At 49.5% G+C, this 22,601-nt stretch overlaps 1 protein-coding gene across 12 annotated transcripts in view; it reads left to right on the top strand.

Annotated features, from left to right (window-relative positions):
• kmt2cb (lysine (K)-specific methyltransferase 2Cb) overlaps nt 1–22,601 on the top strand; it is a 73,029-nt gene that overhangs the window by 27,377 nt on the left and 23,051 nt on the right. For 6 of the 12 annotated variants that reach the window (XM_062526422.1, XM_062526452.1, XM_062526443.1 and 3 more), the window contains exons 13-34: nt 1,011–1,085; nt 2,274–3,034; nt 5,492–5,593; nt 9,281–9,442; nt 9,991–10,095; nt 10,491–10,595; nt 11,504–11,685; nt 12,087–12,251; nt 12,860–12,969; nt 13,241–13,327; nt 13,603–13,821; nt 14,731–14,847; nt 15,546–15,665; nt 15,874–16,004; nt 17,855–18,053; nt 18,373–18,477; nt 18,920–18,967; nt 20,737–20,865; nt 21,026–21,058; nt 21,327–21,473; nt 21,670–21,820; nt 22,122–22,354. In XM_062526422.1, the coding sequence (XP_062382406.1) occupies nt 1,011–1,085; nt 2,274–3,034; nt 5,492–5,593; nt 9,281–9,442; nt 9,991–10,095; nt 10,491–10,595; nt 11,504–11,685; nt 12,087–12,251; nt 12,860–12,969; nt 13,241–13,327; nt 13,603–13,821; nt 14,731–14,847; nt 15,546–15,665; nt 15,874–16,004; nt 17,855–18,053; nt 18,373–18,477; nt 18,920–18,967; nt 20,737–20,865; nt 21,026–21,058; nt 21,327–21,473; nt 21,670–21,820; nt 22,122–22,354 (3,486 nt within the window). The remainder of the gene's footprint in view (nt 1–1,010; nt 1,086–2,273; nt 3,035–5,491; nt 5,594–9,280; nt 9,443–9,990; nt 10,096–10,490; nt 10,596–11,503; nt 11,686–12,086; nt 12,252–12,859; nt 12,970–13,240; nt 13,328–13,602; nt 13,822–14,730; nt 14,848–15,545; nt 15,666–15,873; nt 16,005–17,854; nt 18,054–18,372; nt 18,478–18,919; nt 18,968–20,736; nt 20,866–21,025; nt 21,059–21,326; nt 21,474–21,669; nt 21,821–22,121; nt 22,355–22,601) is intronic. The other 6 variants (XM_062526509.1, XM_062526478.1, XM_062526462.1 and 3 more) reach the window with 6 other exon arrangements.

Here is a 22,601-nt window from a genome sequence, read left to right as displayed (position 1 = left end):
CACAGGTTGCCATAACACTAAACTTGAAGATTGTGGACTGGTGTTAAAAATAGATACGTTTGGCCCCGGCAGTGGCGCAACTGGCTGGGGCACCTGCACCGTACGCCGGCGACCCGGGTTCGATTCCCGCCCCGTGGTCCTTTCCGGATCCCACCCCGACTCTCTCTCCCACTCACTTCCTGTCATTCTCTCTACTGTCCTATCCAATTAAAGGCATAAAAAGCCCAAAAAAATCATCTTAAAAAAAAAATAAAAAAAATAGATACGTTTGATATTAGGGTTGTGCGTTTGGCTAGTGATGAAATCATTTCGCTCCAGCTTTCTATCAGAAACCACGAGAGGAGAAGACTCAGACTGCCATGTCACTGAAGTCATCATCCAACAGATCTTGGGTTTTTCCTTGTGTGTTTCATGTTGTCGTTGTTGTCTGACTTGACTTTGTAGCTTGAGGCTGTGCGTCTGTAGACTGCGTCTTGATACTTGAGACCTGAGCCCGCTCACGTCACTCTCTCTGTTCTTCCCATACCACTGCTCTGTAGTGCAGACAGACTGAGGGCCTCTGTTTGAGGTGACGCTAAGACGAGTGGCTGGCATCAGTTCTAGGCATTGAAATCTATTTCTGGTTGATATAATTGCCTCCTATCCTGCAAAACGTCCTAAGCTTTAGTCAATATTGTGGGTGATTGAGTGAATACTGAAACCCACTGCTCACATTGTGTGCTGAAGGGAGATAAAGCTGTAAACCCCATATTGTTTGTCGGCCCACAAGGGCAAGCGTTGCCAATTGTTGATGATTCGCTCCTTAATCCTCATCATCTTGCTCCTTCGCTGGTTGTCCATCCCGTCTCATTTTCTGAAATTCACACCATGCCCAATAACTTGCGGCCATGCCCATTTTGTCCTCACTGTACTGTAACACTTTCCATTCCCGCTCGGAAAATGAGTTATGTAAGAAGAAGTAAGGGCCGCACTGTTTCATTGACTGGCTTCTCCTCGTTCTTCTCTTGCAGAAGCCAAACCGCAGCTGGCAGGTGAAGAGTCGTATGAGGTCACATGTGCTGCAGAGCCCAGGGCGACAGCAGCAGGTACGAACAGGCATTTTACTTCTCTACAAGCGGACCAATATGGGTTTATCTATGGCTGATGATGACCTTTTGAAATCAGGGCAGCCGATGACCGATATATGATGCAGATTTTTTTGGCTTGTTGAATTAAAACATTTTTAAAGCCATCCATTCTATAATTATATTTATTCCATGCACATTGCTATCTTGTACAGTAAGTGTTGAGGGTTGATAGATTTGGGCAAATGTTTGGTAGGGTGCATGCATGATGATTCCTCTTAGTAAGAATAGAGGTCTCAAAGCCATTAAAGCATCTTCCCTAAACAGTCCTGAAGCATGTTTTTGTTTTGTTTCACTGAGTGTTTCTGCAATCACACAAAAATGACTGGCTGCACTTATGACGAGTATTTTCAGCACTAGTAAAGTGTAATCACACTTTTGAATGTTTTGCTTTTCTCTGCCATGGTTGCTAAGAGCAGAAGCTGTGTGTGTCTGATCAAGGCGCTGCTGGAGCGTGTGTGTGAGCGCTTTTATGCCCTCGTACAACCTCCGAGGGAGAGAAATTCTCCAGGACCAAAAAACAGAATTGATAACGCTGGAGCTCATCAATACGGCAGTCTTTGATAATTTAGCCCTCAGGCACGTTATTGGGTTTGGTACAGCTGATAGAAGGCTCCCTATCAATACTGTTCCAAAGTAGCCTAAAGATATTCGCATTGTTCTTCCCAATCTTACCCAAGTTAACTTCAGCTTTACTGGGCAACACTCGGCTGTGCTAGTAGAGAGGCAGTTTGATTGACACAAGGGGCGGCATCACACGTGTTCTGCTTGTTAATCATCTTAAAATGCTCAGGCATTGGCCAATGCAGATTATTGAGAAATGTACACAATCAGCCCGATTAATCGCCTGACTAATCGATTGGCTGACCAATCGATCAGTCAACCTCTGACAAACTGTGTCGCTGGAGAATCTGAATGTGAGGGCTCATGGTGGCAAAACAAATTTCAAATAAAAGTGATTATAGATAATAAACTCCAGTAATTCTAGATAAGTATAGTTATGATGGTGATGATGAAGGCAGAATGGTATTGATAATAATGATGGTAATGGTAGAGATAGGCACAATTTGTAGGTTTCCTTTTACAGTGCACATGATGATATCTGAACCCTTGCACATGTGACCCCTCCTCTGTCCTTCTCTCTTGCAGCTCCCCCTGAGGACACGGGGAACCAGGGGCCGGAGTCTGAGGCCCCAGAGCCTCCCCTGCAGGCTGCAGAGCCTGAGCCACCTCAGGGCAGCACGGCCACAGCAGCGCCCCAGGGAGAGGAGCCCGAGCCTGGGCAGGAGAAGCACGAAGCCCCCGCCCCACCCACCAAAGAGCCCACAGATGCATCAGCACCAGCTGTGGAGGAAGCCATGGAGGTCTCCGCAGATTTCTCCCCAGCTGCTAAGGCAGAGAGCAGAGAGGCGAGCGGGCCGACCCTTGTGCCAAAGGAAGAGAGAGCGACGGAGAAGGAGAAGGAGGAGGAGGAGGAGAAGATGGAGAAGAAGAAGGTGCTGAAGGTGGAGAAGGAGTCCAGCTCCAAGATGGTGGAGGTGAAGGAGGAGGAGGAGGAGGCGCAGCTCGGACCCCCCGAGGCGATGGAGACCACCAGCAGCGGGTCCATGCTCCCCCAACCCGCGCCTCTAGCCGTGGCGAAGAGCGACGCCCACAAGCCATCGTCCGTCCCAGACGTCTCTCAGGTGCCGCCGCCGTCGCCGCGCACGTCTCTGGCCGAGACGGTCCAGGCGCCGCTCCAGCTCCCGCTCCCGCTGCCCGACACCGACCTGGAGCCGCCGTTCTCCCCAGTGGACTTCAGCACGGCCATTGCCCCCGCCATGTTTCTGCCCATGACCCCCAAGATTGGCATGGGCAAACCGGCCATCACCAAGAGGAAGTTCTCCCCGGGAAGACCCCGCGTGAAGCAGGTGAGCAGCGCGCTGCGTGCCTGTGTCTCTACGCTGTACGCTTTATGTTACAGTAGATGCAGCAAATTACAGTGCACAATTACAATACATCCTCATTGTACTTTAATTGGTAACCAGATGTTTTATTTAATTAATTTTCTATTCAACCAAGATTAAGTCTATGCAGTTACGCTAGGTGATAAGTTTGTTTTGTATATGACCGTGACATGAGAAAGTCACAGGTAGATTGAGATTCTAGGATATATACATCCCCTTCCCCCCTCACATTGTCAGTGAGTGACTGCGTGAATCACCCACATCCTCTCATCATGGCTCCAGAGCTTGTCTTGCTCCCCCCTTCTGCTGTCTCCTCATTCTGACTTTCCATACAAGTGCCTCCACCGTATACACAGTATATGTTGTCAAACTCACACAGAAATAGCATCATGTGCACACACACACACACACACACACACACACACACACACACACACACACGCAGCCTACGGAAGGCAGGCTATGTCTGTCCGCCTGCACCTAGTGTCACGGCTCCTTAGCTGTGGTGGGCGTGCGGAGTTTCGGTCTGATGAGAGCGCGCCGTCCCCACGGTGATTCACGGCTCGTGCCCGCCCACGCGCTTCGCTTCGCTTTCCGTTTGCAGCAGTCGTGCCGCCCTTGCCCGCGCTCCCACTCGCCTGACACGTGTGGCCTGCAACCGCGGTTAACCTCTGAGTGCGGGGGGAATCGGGCCAGACTCCTCTCTCTCTCTCTCTCTCTCTCTCTCTCTCTCTCTCTCTCTCTCTCATTCTCTCTCTCCACATTTCAACAGCCATAAACAAAAATGCCAAGAGGAGAACTCACGAGGGCACGGTCTCGTCATAGCCCCGGCTTTAAGATTCCACGGGCTGTTTGAATGTTTTATCGCTTTCACAGCGTGAGCGTGCAGCAGCAGTCAAGCTTGCCTCCAGTTTTACACTGATTTGAAATCCATTACTGATGGCTGCATAATTGTACTTACTAAGGCCCGTTCCCACTGTTCATCCGATACGTAAGACTATGATGGATTGAGATTGGCCCTTAAGTGTTACACAGTCATTCACAAAAATCTCTGTGAGGGTAATGCCCAGTGATCTCATTCCTCATGCTGTAATCGCTATAATGTGCACTGTGGACTTTGCTGTCCTCATTAGCTACAGTGATATTATAAACTAGTTTTTACTGTCATCTCAAAGTCACCACTGGATGTGTGGACAGGCCTCGAGAGACTGTTCATTGGCACCTGCTCATTGATTTACCAACTCTGAGTGGAGTGTTACTTTCCGCGGCTCCATTGTGTGGCTGTGGAGGCGGGGCCGCCCTGTGAAATGAGACGTGATGTAAAGGGCTCCTCTTTCCACATGGGCAGACTCGTGCTCGCTATGGGCTCACGTCACCTGCCCCTCCCCCCCCACCAGCCTGTAAACAAGCCCAGCCACTAATGTAGTTACCATGGCGAAAGGTTCCATGCCACAGTCTGTGCTCCTGGCACATGGAATCTGTGCAGTGATGTGTGTGTGTGTGTGTGTGTGTGTGTGTGTGTGTATGTATTTGAGGTGTGTGTGTGTGTGTGTTTGAGGGGTGTGTGTGTGTGTGTGTGTTTTTGTTTGAGGTGTGTGTGTGTTTGTGTGTGTGTGGGCGGGGGTGGGGGTTGTGCTGTCGGCACCCTAGCTCACCACCTGCACGGAGCCTCCTCCTCTGCCAGCGTCACGTCACGCCGCGTCCCCTCGAGAACAGCAGGGACGCCGCCGCCGCTCAGCGTTTGCCTGCGAGGCCCAGTGAACGCTTGGCGGCACGAACTGAGCTGAGCGCGTCTGACACGAGAAAAGCCCATTCTCTTTGGCCTCCTTAAACATTCATGAAGCATGGACAGCTGCATGACACACTGATGAAAGGGATATGCATGATGGTAGTTGCACTCGGTTATTAACCTCCCCCTGGGTCTCTTGCCATGTCACAGCAGTGCTCCCTGCCAACCTTTCACAAGGAGCTGTTTCACGGTCGCTGATGGTTGAGGTCCCCTTAACATACTGACCCCCCAGCATGTGCTGTATCGCACAGGGTTCGCTCCAGAGGCAACAAAGCACACACCACGTACTGTAACTTACAGCGCTGTCATTACTTAACTTAACACGAGTCCACTACACTCCATATCTCTCATTCTCTCATTTGTTTTATTCATTCATTGCACTGGTCAGTCATAACCGCCATCTCTCTCTTTTTTGTTCTTATAATTCTCTCTCTCTCCCTCTCTCTCTCTCTCTCCCTCTCTCTCTCTCCTCTCTCTCTCTCTTCTCATTTTTTCTCTGTCTATGTACGAGTATGCGCATGTGGAGTGCTCTATGTGTCTATGCGTGTGTTCTCTGCCTGCTCTGTTATTTTATGTTGCTGCATGTTGTCGCCCCCCCCTCCTCCTCTCCTTCTCACCCATCCCACCCCCAGGGAGCGTGGAGAGGCCCAGGCCGAACCGTCTCCCCCTCCTGGTCCCTGGAGCCCCCAAAGACCAGGCAGCCCACCAGCACCCCTGCCTGGGGCATCAGAGTGGTAAATACCAGACTATTAGAGGCTAGAGGGGGCTTTAGGGCGGGTGGATGGGGCGGGGAGAAGGGGTTGGATGAGGGAGCAGGGAGAACATGAAAGGCGGTAGCTAGAGGCTGGGAGTTGAGGAGGGAAGCTGGAGAGTTTGGAAGTGTTGCAGCCAGCCAGCCAGACTGAGCGCAACAGGACTGATCAGAAAGCCAAGTGAGCTTTAAGTCTTAGGGATTTATTACAGAAAAGGTAAAACCACAAACATGGAAAATGGGAAATAAAAAAAAAAAATAAGAAAGGGGAAAAAAAAAAAATCTAAGATCTTTGCATTGTGGGTGTACGGCCCTGGCCGCTGCAGGTCTTTCTCAGATGACCACGAGAGACGCATGGCCGCTGGGGATTGAGAGCTGACAGCTCTGTGGATTTAACCTCTGTGTTTATGTGAATGAGTGTGAATGGGGGGAAACTGGGCGTGCGATCGCTTCCTGCACTAAACACTAAACACATGGGCATGGCGCTGCATGCGGGCCTGCTGACGGGCAACGCGAGGCGGAGGCACCACCTGGGGCACCACACCAGATGTTTTGTGATAGGAGGGCAGAGGGGACGGGCACGGGTGGGAAGAGCTGTAGAGGAGGCAGGCGCAGTGGGCACTGCCATCTGCTAGCATGGCACCAGGGGCACGGTGGTGTTAATCCACAAGCTACGGGGGCAGGGAGCCAACTCAAGCCCTATGTGCTCTCACACACAAACACACACACACACACACACACACACACACACACACACACACACGCACACACACACACACACATGCAGAATCCTAAAGACAAGGCCAAGGCTTGCTCTCATCACATATCCTACAGAGATGAAAATGAGATCATGCTGGCACAGAAATGCACTGACACAGTCCAATACACATACAGAGACAAGTGCATGCTCTGTCAAAGAGTCTTGGCGCAAATATTGTATGTACCTCTACCTGACATGACCTTGTGTTTTTGGGAACAGTAGAAGCACCAGAATCTCAGAGTGTTGCACTGGGTCAAAAACATAAATGCAACATTATTCAATTTTTCATCAGTGATGGCTGTCCAATTCTCTCTCGTTCCAAAAACAAGATAAAGAATAACTCAGCCCTGTAGCCCCTTGCCTGCAGGTTGACCGTGAAGGACAGCTTGAGCCTGGAGACCGAGAGCGAAACTGAAAACGGAAATGTTCTGAAAAGAGGAAGGATAGGGTTAACTCTCGGGAAATGAGTTTCACTTTGACCGCCCCGATGGCTGACCCTCATGGATATGTTCTGACAGCGTAATGGGGCCCAAATTACCAGAACAACAACAAGAGCACCCCACCCCCGCCTCATAGAGGCTGATGGTCAACCCAACCCCACCCCCACATACACACACACACACACACACCTCAGCCTCCACCTCTTGACATTTTGAGACCCCTCTAAAATTGCTGTTATTAGGGAGGAAAAAACAGCCTTGTGCACACTGGCTGTCAGAATTACGCAGGCCCCGTTGTTTGTTTTTACCTCAGCTGATTGATAGAGGCCGAGTCGAAGCCAAAATGGCAAGCTGTTCATTAAAACGCAAACAAGGTGCTTCAAGCAAATTAGTTAGCTGCTCCCTTCCCTTTTAGAGGATGAGTGATTTTTTTTCCCTCTTTTTTTTTTTTTTTTTTTTTTTTATGTGCCGCACATGACAGGACAGGCTGAGTCGTAGTCACAAGCGACCACACGCACACACACACACACACACCACTTGAGAACTTGAGAAAAGCACAGATGCGAAAGGGCAGACAGGCTGAAAAAAGAACTGCAGTCTGGTTGACCACGCCAGACGCAGGCGTCAACAGTGAAGTGGCCGCTGCCGTCCCGTCACCTCGATTAATTGCTTTGTAACCGGCTGCAATCTGAAAAAAAAAAAAAAAAAAGCTAAAGGTGAGAGTGGAAGTGGGTGAGGGAGCCAGCATCGGCTCAGGAGGTATGATTGGAAGCCCACCCCCCCTCCCCGCTCCACACACACACACACACACACACACACACACACGCACACACACACACACACACATCCCCCAGCCACCATTTGGCAGGGAAAGTTTTTAATGAAGTCACCACTCGCCGTGCCTGTCGTCAGAGGAGCAGGGCCCAGCAGCAGGAGTGAGGGGTAATAAGGATGAGCGCGGCTGTCTGGGGTCTGTCTGCAGGCCAGCGAGCGCTGGCATGAGCTCCAGGGTGTCAGGCGCAGAGGGGGGAGGAGAGAGGGGGTGGGGGCAGGGGACAGAGTGTTGGCAGTGGGGGAGGGGAGCCGGGCTTCAGCCCTCTGAACTACTCAACCAGGCTTGGCTCCTCTGGCAGGAGAGGCAGGCGGGGAGAACGGCTGGCACGGGCTTAAACAATAAACACACACAGGCCCACACACACACACACACACACACACAAGAACACACACACACACACACACACACCACATTCACACACACATTCACACACACACACACACACACACACACACACACACACACACACATACATACACACAGATGGGAAAAAAGAATAAACGAGAACGCAAATGACCACAAAGCTGTGAATGCCCACCAAAGATTAATAAAAAAATTGTCGACTGTCCATGAACTTATAGACATAAAGGGAAGATTTCATATATTTCATTTTTGCAGCATCATACCGTTGAACATGCTGTAATGTAGACCATCTCCACCATTTTAACTTGAGAACAAACAAGATGGCTGCCACGGCACTGGTATAATGGAGGGACTTTTAGGGCTGAGCTATTGGCCTCTACTAGTTGAATGGGCAGAGAGGAGCAAGAATCCATGCGTTGTATCACTAATAATGCTTCAGTGAACCAGACAAAGCAGCGATGGAGACACACTGCCCTCCCAGTCAACCTCATGCAGCACAGGTAGTACTGACTACAAGGGGTCTCAGGGACTTGCTTCAGACATTATTCTGTTAAGTGCTGAGGTGACGGAGTAAATGATTGCTACTGCTACAAATCCCAGTGCATTGATGTTTTTATTTCAGACTCTGCTCAGTGCCTTTCTTGAAAGGCCATCTTTCTCCACTGTTAACCTGATTCAATCAAAGTGCAGCCCCGGCCCTTTGGTCGACGATAACTCCAACGCAGAGGGCCCAGTAAGGGCAGGTCTCAAAGCCACTGACCGATCAGGATCCATTGATTAGCTGAAGCCAATGGCAAGGGCTCCTTTGTGTGCCTTACGGTGATCTTGTCAGCTTTAATGGGCCTTCGTTAATGTGATTGGCAGGAGAGAGACGAAAAGGGATTGAGTGGGAGGAGAAGGTGTTGAGAGTATCCTGGGGGTTATCTGACATTAATGGTCGCCTGGTTCACTGAGTGAGACCCAGGAAAAGAAGTTAGGCTTCGGTAAATGGCAGTGCAAAGGAATGCATTCATTCCAGGAAGGCTAGGAAGCGAATGGCCTGTAAATGATTGTCAAACAAACACCAAACAGTGCCATTGTGTCTTCCTATTTATTATGTGTTTGTCACTTCTTTTGCATACATAACCCAGTCAGAGGCCCTGCTGTTGGTTTTCTGTTGTAAAATCTACTTGGCATCTATTCCCATTCCCCAGTAGAGATCTATCTTTTTTTCGTTCTCATCTTTTTTTCCCTCTTTCTCCTCCCTCCCTCCCTCCCTCCCTTCCTTCTCAGGGTCGAGGCTCGGGCTTCCCAGGGCGGCGGAGACCCCGCGGGGCGGGCCTGTCTGGGAGAGGAGGCCGCGGCCGCTCCAGGATGAAGAATGGAGTCAGCCCCGTCCCCAACCCCGGAGTACGTGTCCGTTCATTCCTCACCAGCTCCCAAACTGGTGCACTGGTGATTTTTTTTGAAACATTATTTTATTTTTATTATTGTGCTTAAAGCGAAGTCGTTACTCTACTAAACAGTTGTAGAGCTGAAGGTGTGGGATTTGAGCCTGTGTCTCAACGTCCCCTGTTGACACAAATGGCCCATATCCCCGGGCTGTATGAAATATGTGTCCCGTTGGCCCATCCTAGCACAGCATTGGCGATGGGACGCTAAGAATTGGCTTCATGCTAGCTCTTGTAATGTGGGGCGTGGGGCTAAGATGTAACATGTCCAAGAAACGCATGTTTCGGTGTAGAGTTAAGTGTTGGTGGAGCTCATCTAACCTAATCTCGTTTATTCTTTTTTACCCATCTGTGTGTATGTATGTATGTGTGTGTGTGTGTGTGTGTGTGTGTGTGTGTGTGTGTGTGTGTGTGTGTGTGTGTGTGTGTGTGTGTGTGTGTGTGTGTGTGTGTGTGTGTGTGTGTGTGTGTGTGTGTGTGTGTGTGTGTGTGTGTGTGTGTGTGTGTGTCCGTCCGTGTGTGTGTGTGTTTATGTGTGTGTTCAACAAGCAGGTGGGCGCTGCGGAGCCCTCTTATCTGTTCAAGGAGGAGGAAGAGAATGCCATGCACAACACCATCGTCCTCTTCTCCAGCTCTGACACCTTCACCCTCAAGCAGGTGTGTGTGTGTGTGTGTGTGTATTCTTGACACATTTTACACTTTGATGTGAGAAACAATTGTGTGTGTATGTGTGTGCTAGGCTGTCACAATCACAATGTGAATGTGCGTGCGAGAAGGTGGTGTGTGTGTGTGGGCGAGTGTCTTGTGAAGGGTGGTCTCTTGTGGCACGTCTTGTCTCGTGCTTTGGCAGCCCTCTGAGTTCAGCATGCCTGCGTGTGTGTGTGTGTGTGTGTGTGTGTGTGTGCGTGTGCGTGCGTGTGTGCGCGCTTGTGTGTGTGTGTGTGTGCGTGTGCGTGCGTGTGTGCGCGCTTGTGTGAGTGTGTGTGTGTGCGTGCGCGCGCGCGTGTCTGGGTGTGTCTCTGGGTCTCTGACTGGCGCTCTTGTTTTGCCAGGACATGTGTGTGGTGTGCGGCAGCTTTGGCCAGGGTGTGGAGGGACGGCTGCTGGCCTGCGCCCAGTGTGGACAGTGCTACCACCCGTTCTGTGTCAACATCAAGGTAAGCCCCACAAGCCACCACGTTAAAACAGCCATTTAACCTCATTAGGGCCAAGCCAGCTAATCTCTGCACACACACACACACACACACACACACACACACACACACACACACTCACACAAGTACAGTGCGGCACAGTTCAAGCCCCTGAGTTGATGTTTACAGTGAAGACCTTGTGTTTTCACAGCACTTTTGTCATCAAAGCCCTCAGCTGCAAAGGATTTAAAGCATCTGATTACCTGCTTGTTAGGCCTCTGTGGTTATGAGAGGATGACTGATACCATTCAAGGTGTATTCATAGATTAAAGTGACTAACATGGCAACAGACCAGGAATTGTGTGTGTGTGTGTGTGTGTGTGGCTTGAGTGGATTAAACGACGCACCTAAACATGAGTTGTAACTCAGTCAACTGGAAGTCTGTTGCAATGCCTTTGGTCCTTATCAGATAATGCTGCCACTTAAAGCAGACGCTAAGATCTGGGCCACACATGTGCACGTACACACACGCGGACATTCTTGCACATTTCCCCATGTAAACAAAAAGACAGACCAACAGACAGACGCAGACACACACACACACACACACACACACACACCAACGCTCTCTCTTATTCATTTATCTGCTTACTCGTGGTTGGCCAAACACAACCACCACCATGTGCTGACTCATACACACAGACATGCACACACACTCTCCGTCTGATGTTCTTATGTCGCCCTCTCGCTCTTTTCCCCATGTGTGTGTGTCTGTCCGTGTGTGTGTGTGTGTGTGTGTGTGTGTGTGTGTGTGTGTGTGTGTGTGTGTGTGTGTGTGTGTGTGTGTGTGTGTGTGTGTGTGTGTGTGTGTGTGTGTGTGTGTGTGTGTGTGTGTGTGTGTGTGTGTGTGTGTGTGTGTGTGTGTGTGTCAGATCACCCGGGTGGTGTTGAGTAAGGGCTGGCGCTGCCTGGAGTGCACGGTGTGTGAGGCGTGTGGACAGGCCACTGACCCGGCCCGCCTGCTGCTGTGCGACGACTGTGACATCAGCTACCACACCTACTGCCTGAACCCGCCCCTGCAGAACGTGCCCAACGGCGGCTGGAAGTGCAAATGGTAACCGCACTCACGGACACACCAACCTTGTTTTAGGACATCGCTATCGTTTTTGTCCTTTATAAGACCTGAGATGCAGACATACTGAACCTATGTTTTACTCCAGACACACACTGTATTGGTAACAGAGTGTGTCAGATAATGCAGAAAGTGGTTTGAATGAAGGTAGCTGGCCCCACCTTTTTAGCGTGACATCTGCATCCCATGTTAATGGTTGAACAGCATGTTGTTCTATTGTCCTGATTGTACTTTGCATCTGGTCTTCCATGGCTGGTCAGTAAAACGGGTGTAAGGGGTCAACATCAGTCCGGCACCCCAATCTGGAAGAGGCCTGAAACAGAACATGCCATTGCATCCATGCTGTGTGTCCCATTCATCTCTCTCTCTCCCCCACCCATCAGGTGTGTGTCCTGCACCCAGTGCGGTGCCACCTCTCCGGGCCTGCGTGGCGAGTGGCAGAACAACTACACGCAGTGTGCCCCCTGCGCCAGCCTCACCAGCTGCCCGAGCTGCCTGCTGGACTACAGCGAGGAGGAGATCATCGTGCAGTGCCGCCAGTGTGACAGGTGTGTGTGTGTGTGTGAGCGTGCGCCGCCTCCACAGCCCAACGCCCAGCTCTGCTGCAGCATGCTGCTGCACTCTCGCTCAGGAAGAGCTGCTGCACTCTGATGCAGACGCAGACCAGGCACAGTTATTTTAGAGCGCTCTCTCCAATGGACATGGGAGCAGTGAGTTGAGTTGAACACCCAAGAAATCAGTGGTTTGTTCATGTACAGACCCCCCCGAAAACCTTGTGTGTCTTCAGAGATGAGCAGTAAAACCATACACAGACACACACAGAGACACACAGAGACAGACACACAGACAGACACACACAGACAGACACACACAGACAGACACACACAGACAGACACACAGAGACACACACAGAGACACACACAGAGACACACACAGAGACACACACAGAGACACACACAGAGACACACACAGAGACACACACAGAGACACACACAGAGACACACACAGAGACACACACAGAGACACACACACAGACACACACACAGACACACACACAGACACACACACACAGACAGACAAACCGAGTGACACACTAAAGCGTCCTCTGCTCCTCCGCCTGCTGATGATGTGTTTTTTCTTCCGCTCTCTGCTGCAGGTGGGTTCATGCCTCCTGCCAAGGCCTGCACTCGGAGCAGGAAGTGGAGGTTGCCGTGGACAATGGCTTTGATTGTACCCAGTGCCGAGGCCGCGCCTCCCCCTCTGAGAGTAAGGGCATCCTGCAGCTTGATTAGCTCTTGCATAACACAGGGCCGAGTCATAGAAAAAAAGCCCAATAAAATCATGACCCTGCCTCATCTTGCCGTCATGCACAAATGTAAATGCATGCAGTAATGTATTATCACAATTGGTGTCCCTCAGGGAGATGAATTGGATGGTGATTTGATCACTTTAGATGTGTTGTGTAGTTGTGCTGCATCAGCACTTTGATGTAGATCTAATTAATGATGTTGTTGTTTTTTTTTTTTTAAATATGTAGCGATAGCAGCGGTAGCAGCCATGGCAGCCGCAGAGGCCTACGAGCCCCCTGTTCCTGTGCAGTCCTTCCCAAAGGTTAAAGACCTCGGTAAGCTCTCACCACTGATGGGGGTCTGATCTGAGTAAAAAAGCTGAACACCAAACTAAATTTCTCTATATGTTTTATGTTAGTATTTCTATGTGTCACATAAACCTTGTATCCCTTGTATCTGTTTATATAACCAATAGGAGTCCTGTCAACAGCATATAATGAGAATCACCTCATTGAACTTAACAGCATGGTGAACGATGTTGGTTGTCCTGAATGCCTCTTGTGGTAGTATGCACTGCACTGGGTCTAAGAGCCGTGTGTGTGTCCCTCAGATCCGGCGCGGACCTACACTCAGGACGGCGTGTGCCTGACCGAGTCGGGCCTCAGTCAGCTCCAGAGCCTGGCGGCGGCGGCCTCGCGGCGCCGGCGGCCCAAACCCAAGCTCAAGCTGAAGATCATCAACCAGAACAGCGTGGCCGTGCTGCAGAGCCTCCCCGACCAGCCGCTGGAGCTCTCCCGCGAGGTCGACCTGGACGACAGCCGGGGTAAAGGTGCACAAATGGCGGGCGTGGTCGAGCGGTGATGTCACCGCCTAACCATCGGTCGGGCCTGGGCTCTGTTCTCCAACTTGCTTCCGCAAGCTTCGGTCACTTAGGATAAAAGTGTTGGCTAGATACTAGTCAGCTATAACTTTAACCTCATCACCATTCAATACATAAAGTTACAGCTAGACATTGTCAATTCAGACTGCTGAACCAGGCATCTTTGAGTGAGAAACTTCGGCAAGTTAATGTGGTCTTTTCTCAATGGCATTTTTCCAATTACATTGAGCCCATGCAAAATGTGCATGTGTTGCTTTGTAATGGCTGTAAAGGGGCCTACTGGATTCCGATTGTTTTAAATTCATTTGTAGAAATAGATACAATCATTGCTGAAGGCCCTCATCTCATAAGTTAATGCACAGCCATGATTCTACTGTGAGCTGTCTTGAAGCTACTCTGCTTTCTCGGCTTTGTGAAATCTCCAAATGCTCTATCAGTGGAGAGTCATATCTCTCCGTTTCTCAAGTTCCAGAGAAATGTCAACACTTGCTGTGATGATTTTAAATGATGTTTGTCCTATAACTCATCCATGAAGAGAGTGTTTATGTGATCACTTACCATTCAGGGAGAGCTAGGAAGCCATGCTGTATGCCTGCTGTCCTCCTCCCACAGTCCTGCTTGAGCTTGAGGCCTGACGTCACCTTGTTTTTTGTCTCTTTCTCTTTCTCTCTGTGTGTGTGGGTCTGTGTATGTGTGTATGTATATGTCTGTGTGTCTGTGTGTGGGTGTGGGTGTGGGTGTGTGTGTTTGTGGGTTTGTGTGTGTGTGTGTGGGTTTGTGTGTGTGGGTTTGTGTGTGTGTGGGTTTGTGTCTTTGTGTGTATTTTGGTTTGTGTGTGTGTGTGTGTGTGTTGTGCAGAGGGGGAGCCGGAGTGTGAGGGGAAGTCTGACTCCAGCCCTGAGAGAGAGGCCGTAGACGACGACTCCAAAGGGGGTGAAGCTGGCAAGAAGAGGAAGAGGAAGCCGTACAGGCCTGGTAAGGCCAGGGCCCTGATTGGAGGAGGCCGTACAGGCCAGATAAGGCTAGGCCCCTGATTGGAGGAGGCAGCTGCACCAGAGCGTGAAATGGGCAGCGGGAGCGTGTGCTTAGCAAGCAAGATGAGACGTGGGATATTTCCTTCCCATAATCCCTCACAGACATGTAGTTTTCAATTTTAGGATTTCCCATTTTGTAGTATGATTCGTTAGATTAAAGATAAAGAAGTTAAAAGCCAAGGCATCACAGATGGCACTCACATCTGAAAACACTTATTTCAATATTTCTGTGATGTTACAATGAAGCCAGCATTGAAAAGACATGAGATAAAGATCAGTTATTCAGTGAAGGTTACTCCGATGATGTACTATTTCATCTTTTGTCACCTATGTCCTGTTCCGCTGGTGTCTTTTACACTGTTTCATCTTGCTCTCATCCTCCCTCAGCTGTTTTTGTTCTGTTCGGTCTCAAATTGATAATAAGAGTAAGGTTAGTAGTAGTAATAATAGCCCTTTATTTTGGTTTTATTTACTGATCAACATTACTTTTTTTTAGTATGCTTGATGGTATGCTAAAGCCTAGATAACTATTATTAATGTACTGTATATTCTTTGGAAGCATACTGAAAAAGTCAAATTTTTAAGGCCTTTCACTAAAAGTAAGGGTTTTTGGATTCTTATCAAGGCTTTGTTCCATAGGCATTGGGGGTTTCATGGTTCGCCAGAGGAACAAAGCAGGCCAAGCTAAGGCCAAGCCCGCCCTGACTAGGAAGGACTCGACAGGCTCTCTCTCCGAGATCCCGCCGGTTAAGGACGAAAGTGAGTACCTCTCATGTTCTTCAGTAACTCACCCCTGAATATCTACCCATTTGAGTGGCAGGCATCTTAACATCTAAGTTCTCTTTTATTCTGTGGCTCTGCATATGAGTGTGTGTGTGTGTGTGTGTGTGTGTATCCATGCTATCTATGCTTTACCCATCACCCCTCAAAAAAGTAATACATCAATGGTGATGTCTGCTCTCTGTAGCCTGGGGGGATCCAACTCCTGACACCCCACAGGATGAGAAGCCTCCTGTAGCCGAGTTCCCAGAGAAGACCAGGAAACGGTACAGGAAGAAAAAGACCAAACTGGAAGAGGAATTTCCCACCTACCTGCAGGTGTGTTGCTAGCTCCATCTTGCTCGGACTCAATCCATTTTAACATCCATTTAAATAAATAAATAAATTCAGCATCTATCTCTGAAAACATAATTTGAGATGTAAACACGAGAGAGGATTATCGTTCTGATAATTATGATTCTGATGATTTATCAGTATAATTGTTTGGGAGTATTATCAAATTCGTTTAGTTTAATTGGACTTGGGACTGTACAAATCAACTTTTTTAGCACAACTTATTTTGAAGTCTTACTGTGGGCTGGCCTTTTACCCACTTTCCTGTTGTCCTGCCTCCTACTTCATTGCCACATCTGTCCGCACATCAGCACGCGCTCTCAGCCAGACAAGCTGCTCTGAAAGAATCCCAAGATGTTGTAGAACATGATACGCGCCATAAACCATCGGCCTTCACCATCCTCACCTTACGGGGGAAGGTCACCGCATGCTGCCGCATCGCTAGGCAACCACTAAAGATAGAACACTGCGTTGGAACATTAGCAAGCAAGCTATACACTCGCCTAAGTAGGGGTGTGTTGTGAGGAATCCACGGAGAGTTTAAACGACGTTCCTCTCCCTGGTGTCCTCCTATGAAACCCTCTCTTGTTTGCGTTTCAAACTGACGCTTTGAATGTTGATCCGAGTTTGACTTTTCCTGAGACTGACAGGCCTTTTTAAGACCCTTCCCTTTGCACCTCCCGAGAGTTTCCTTTAGGCGTACGAGTGCCTGCGCTTTAATGAGGCTTCGGAGAACACCGCTCTCCTGTTTTGAAAACTGGACCAACGTGAGTTGCATTATCTTAACGCTGGCTGTCACTGGCGGGGGCTCCTGGGCCCTTCCCCGTCATCGGAGTCCTTTTTTGAGTCGGTCACTGAGGCGCTCCGTAGAGGGAGGAGCCCCCCTGGAATGAATTATTCAGTTTCTGGGAGGCACGCTTGTGCTTTTATGGCGCCTCCACAGCAGGGTGCCTTCATGTCTACTCAGAGAGCTCAGCTGTGCTGCTGAGGCTAACTAGACTGAGGGGGAGGGGGTGTGGGGAGGGGAGGGAGGTGGGTGGGGCAGACTCTATGACGTCACTCGCTTGAGAAAAGGGAACGCACGTTGTTGCCAAAGTGCGTCATTCTGTCGCGGGTGCCCTGAGTGCATCATCATGACTGCATCGTGCGTCGCGGGGTTTAATAAATGAGTGTCCTGAGGCAGAAGAAAAGCGAGGAGGCATTTCTAGAGGAGTGGAGAGCGATATGTGGAGGAGGGCTTTCCTAGGACAGTAGGGTAGAAAGGCTGTGACACACACTGAACCAATGAGGGCAATGGAGAGGGAGATGTGGAGGAGGCCTTTCCTAGGACAGTAGGGTAGAGAGGCTGTGACACACACTGAGCCAATGAGGGCAAAGTAGCTCTGCTCAGGGGCCATCTGCTGCTTCGCTTCTCGACGTCGTCAGTCAGAGGCAACGCTGCAGCAGGCCCATCTGCACATATGTTCTGCACCTGATGTTGTAGGCACTCCGCTGCGCCGCCGCTTAAAAGAGAAGTCTCCACTGAGACTAGCCTCCTCGTCATAACACTGGCAAACATTTCATGAAATTGTGCAGTTGTTTGTGTTTGTATGCTGAGACCTCAGAGTCTACGAATGAATTTGTTTTGTTGACACCGAACGTAAGGAGTCCCTGTTTCTAAATACAAATCACCCGTCATTCACAACAATCAAATGAAAATCGGTTGAGATTTGTTATTGTGAAATGGATCGTTTGCATCCATTTCAATCCTGACACACCATGCCATGATGCACAACCCCTCGACATGGACGCCCTGTACTTTGCGCTGTGCTAAAATTCTGTGCCGGTATGTGCAGGAGGCCTTCTTCGGCAAAGACCTGCTGGACAAGAGCAAGCAGAGTCGGCAGGGGGCGGAGCGAGGCCTGCTGGAGGAGGAGCGTGTGCAGACGGGCAGGAAGACGCCCCGCCCCCAGTACATGAGCCCCTCGGCCGAGTCTCTCCATAGCAACACGTCCACCGCAGGCACCGCCACACCTGGCAAAGCAGCCGCATCCCGTAAGTGCAGACACACATAGACACACACGCACACACACACACACACACACACACACACACACACACACACACACACACACACACACACGCAGCAGCATGCATAAAAGCAAGCACCCACCCACCACATATCTCTCTCTTACTCATACTTTCTTTTCTTTTGACACACATACACATTCCTCACACACACACACACACACACACACACATTTTCTGCAAGAATTGTCTGTTAAATGGCGTATAGTACTGTATCCCCTGTGCATATGAGCGAGATGGATCAGTTCCTCAGCCGTCTCAAGCTCTGTCTCTGTTGGATCCTCAGGGAGTGGCGATGACCCCCTGGTGGCCCTGACTGACGTGCTCAATACTGACACGGATCTACTGGGGATACTGTCAGGAGACTTGGGAAAGCCCTCCGATGAATCAGGTAGGCAGCTGACAGTAACCAAAGACTGTTCCCTCTCTCTCTCTCTCTCTCTCTCTCTCTCTCTCTCTCTCTCTCTCTCTCACACTCTCTCTCTCTCTCTCCTTCCCCTCTCTTACCTCACTCTCTCTCTTTTTCACTCGCTCTTCCTTTTCTTTGTCTCTCTCTGCTCTCGGTCTGTCTGCGTCTCAGCATTTGATTTATATGAAATCATTCTACTCTACATTCTACCAATGCAAACGCTACCCAGTTTTGTTATTTTTGTTGCCATGCTCATAGTCCTCCATTTCGTGTCTCTTTCTGTTTGACTAGCGGTACCGCTTCTGAGGCTTTGCATTGCTGTCCTCTGATTGATTTCTGTGTGATGTTTTGGTTCTTGTGGCTGTTTGTCTGTCTCACCATTGTGCTGCTGTTCACTCATCTTGTTTGGTTTGGGTTTCTGTAGGTCTTGATTTTAGCCCTTTCCAGGTTGATGGCTCTCCCCCTAATTTTGGTAAGAGCCCAGCAGCCTGCCCCTAGTTAGTTTTAGCTGTCTATTTCAGTGTGTGTGTGCGTGTGCGTGTACGTGTGTGAGAGAGAGTATGTATATGGGACATGGGTGTGCAAAGCCTAACATGCATGTTTTTGCTTGTCATTCTCACACTTTCTTTATTTCATCCATCCACCTGTCGATTGAACTCGATATCTAATTGCTTTTGTGTGACATTGTCTCCAACCCTTGGACCCATAAAGAGATGCACATTCTGTAAATGGAAATAAACCACTTGTGACCTTTGTTTGCTGCATCCACATGTGCCAACATTAGCCTTAGTACTTAGCAACCTTAGCAACGCAGCATGTTACATCATTTGTGTCATCATTTGAACCTCACACTGGTTCCCACTGCAACTTCACGCTGCACTATGCTTATCCTTCTTCTCAAGTTATTCTGCCGCTTCCCCCATCAATGAGTCTCTCTGGGCCTTTCATGTAATAGACTCCACTTACTTAGAAAAAAAAATGTAAAAACTGTTCGCATCTTTCCAAGTCGTGCTGATCTCAAGGGCACCGAGGACTGAGTGCTGTTCAGAGGTTGCGTATTTGCAGCATATGCCTTTTTCCCAGCCCTGAGTAGCCGCGGTGGTAATGGGTCCATTATCCGTCATAAAGTATTCCATCATAAGTTTGGAATGGGCTCCTGACGCTCAGTGAAAAGGTGGCCCTCTCTCGCGCTGCGCTCTCTAGCTAATTGAAAACGGCATGGCGATTTGGGCGCTCGGCAGAGGTGGGTGGCCAAGGACGCCACCTCATTACAGCGCAGGAGTGGGCAGCATTCTAGGAGCCTTTTCAGAGGAGAGCCGCTGGAGTGTGGCCTTCGGCACTGTGCAGGCAGGGGTGGTGAAAAGAGAGGCAATTTAATGGACCCCCGTAGAGGGCCTTGACTTCACAATGGCTTTGTGGATTTCTATTTATGCAGCACTGAATAATAATGATAATAATAATAATAATAATAATAATAATAATAATAATAACAACAATAATATTTTTTGTATAAATATAGATAAAATAATCAGAAATGCCAGGCGTCGCTCCAGCAGTGTCAACTATGTTTAAAAAAAATGTTAAAATGCTAATTGGCTTGCGACTGTGACCCCTTACTCAGTCACACAAGGTACAAACCAGCTGTATAAGGTCATCGCTCAGACCTCACTTTATTATTGCAGTGCTAACATTAAGTAGCCTGGCTAACGCCTACCACTTCTCAAATGAGACGTGGTCTGGCAACCAGACGTTCATTTTCTCGTATTTGAAAAAATGCCCAGATCCGTTCATTGGGCGCCACGGATGTCTATCAAATACGCATAGCTCACCCAACTCGTTCGTATGCAACGCTAAGGGCTGCCGTAAATCCTTTGGCGTCGAATGTAGACGCAAGAAGGCAACGGAAACTTCTCGGATGTTCTGTGATTGGTTCGCCAACATCAGGCGAACATTTGGGCGTTAGTTTCCAGACTGGCTTAGCAGCGGGATTGAAATCACCGCGCAAGGCAGTATGGGAAAACCCAGGCTAAACATTAAGCACTTTTTTGTCAAACCTTATTTTGGCATTAATCAACAAGCTGGTGGTCTCATATAAGTGGTGGTAATATAGTAATGTGTGTGTGTGTGTGTGTGTGTGTATATGTGTTGTGTATGTGTTTGTGTCTGTGTCTGTGTTTGTATATGTGTGTGTGCATTTGTGTGTGTGCGCGTGTGCGTGCGCCTGGTTGCATGCATGTACAGCTGGACTGGACATGGCAGAGGAATCCCCTGCAGGGCCCCAGAGTCACTCGGGCAGGGGGGTGCGTGGCATCCATGAGGAGCCCCTGGATGGCATCCTCAGCCCTGAGCTGGACAAGATGGTCACCGACGGTACGTCTTTTGCCTTACTGCAGCACAGGCAATGATGGTACACTAGTTATTAGATTGGTAGTCCTATGAATGCCATCAGAAATCTCAGGTTATTATTGTTTTTTGTTTGTTTTGAGCTGTAAAAATAATTCAAACACTGTTTCTTCATGTTTTATCACAGAGTCCATTCTCAGCAAACTCTACAAAATTCCAGGTATGTATAATCCATGTCATGCTGTGGACATTGATTACGTGTGTGCTCTGGATATTCTCTCTTTGCTAGTGACAGTACAATACGTGTGTGTGGTGTGTGTGGTGTGTGTGGTGTGTGTGGTTTGTGTGGTGTGTGTGTCTGTCTGTCTGTTTGTCTGTCTGTCTGTCTGAGAGAGAGTGAGAAAAAGAATGTGTGTGTGTGTGTTATTATCATTACTAAGCTTCCCCAATCTCCAGCTGTTAGTTAATCATAGCACTGCCCCCTACAGAGCTGGAGGGGAAGGACGTAGAGGACCTCTTCACGGCAGTGCTCAGCCCCAGCACCAGCCGGTCCCATCAGGTGCCGCAGCAGCAGGGCCCTGCCGCCATGCATGGACCCCAGGGTGCCACTCTCCCTCACCCCCCTTCTGCTCCAGGTACTGGCAGCCTCTCCTCTGGGCACTCAGCTCGACTACACAGACAGACAGTCACGGAATATTAGCATCAAATACGTGGATCCATGCCGCATGAGATTTGGGTTTTCATTAATTCGTTCAGAAATACAGAGGGTATCACAAAATACACAGCACCATAGGAATGATTGAGTTGAGTATTCTTTTTACGCTTGTTCAGGAAATGGGATGTTTCCACGGATGCCGATGGTAAACGGACTGGTGGACCCCAGCCAGCAGTTCCCTCCATCCCAGATGAACCCTGGAGCCGGCTCCTGCATGACTGGCAACTTCAGCCCACTGCAGCGCATGCCCTTCCCAGACAACATGAGGTACAGCAGGAACACAACACAACAGCCATATGCAAGATCAGAAGCATACTGTACCACTCTCTCTCTCTCTCTCTTGGACTGTTTAATGGATGAACTTGTAATGGATAGTGTCTTTCTTAGCATTGCTAATGCAGCCTGATGAACTAGTATGGACCTTATACTTTTTCGCATCTTTGATTTTGTTAACTCCACACTAGTGATGGCAATAGGGTTGTAGATGTGGTGTAGATGGATCAGCAAATGTACTATTACCCCATAATGTGTTAAGATTGAGTTGTTTAAATCTCTGCTTTTTTCACAGGGAGCACAAGTTCCATCCCGTGCCCGGTGGGGTGGGTGGTGCCTGGGCCGGTGCTGGCCCACCTCCAGTGCCCGGACCGGGACCAGGGGCCGAGGGGGAGGGTGACGCCATGTCCACTGCCCAGAAAAGCACGCTCAAGTGGGAGAAGGAGGAGACACTCGGAGAGCTGGCTACTGTGGCGCCCGTCCTCTACACCAACGTCAACTTCCCCAACCTCAAGGAGGAATACCCAGGTGTGTATTCACAGAGCCTCAGTTTCATTTGGGGCAGCCGTGGCCTACTGGTTAGGGCTTTGGGCTTGTAACCTGAGGGTTGCCGGTTCGATCCCCGACCAGTCCACGGCTGAAGTGCCCTTGAGCAAGGCACCTAACCCCACTGCTCCCCGAGCGCCGCTGGTTGGGCAGGCAGCTCACTGCTCTGGGTTGTGTGATTCACCTCACTGTGTGTTCACTGTGTGCTGTGTGTTCACTAATTCGGTTA

This window comes from Sardina pilchardus, chromosome 2, assembly GCF_963854185.1.
Source record: "Sardina pilchardus chromosome 2, fSarPil1.1, whole genome shotgun sequence".
In the NCBI taxonomy this organism is placed as follows: Eukaryota; Metazoa; Chordata; class Actinopteri; order Clupeiformes; family Clupeidae; genus Sardina; species Sardina pilchardus.
The sequence above is the reverse complement of the archived record's forward strand: the minus strand, read 5'-3'. Positions and strand labels throughout refer to the sequence as shown.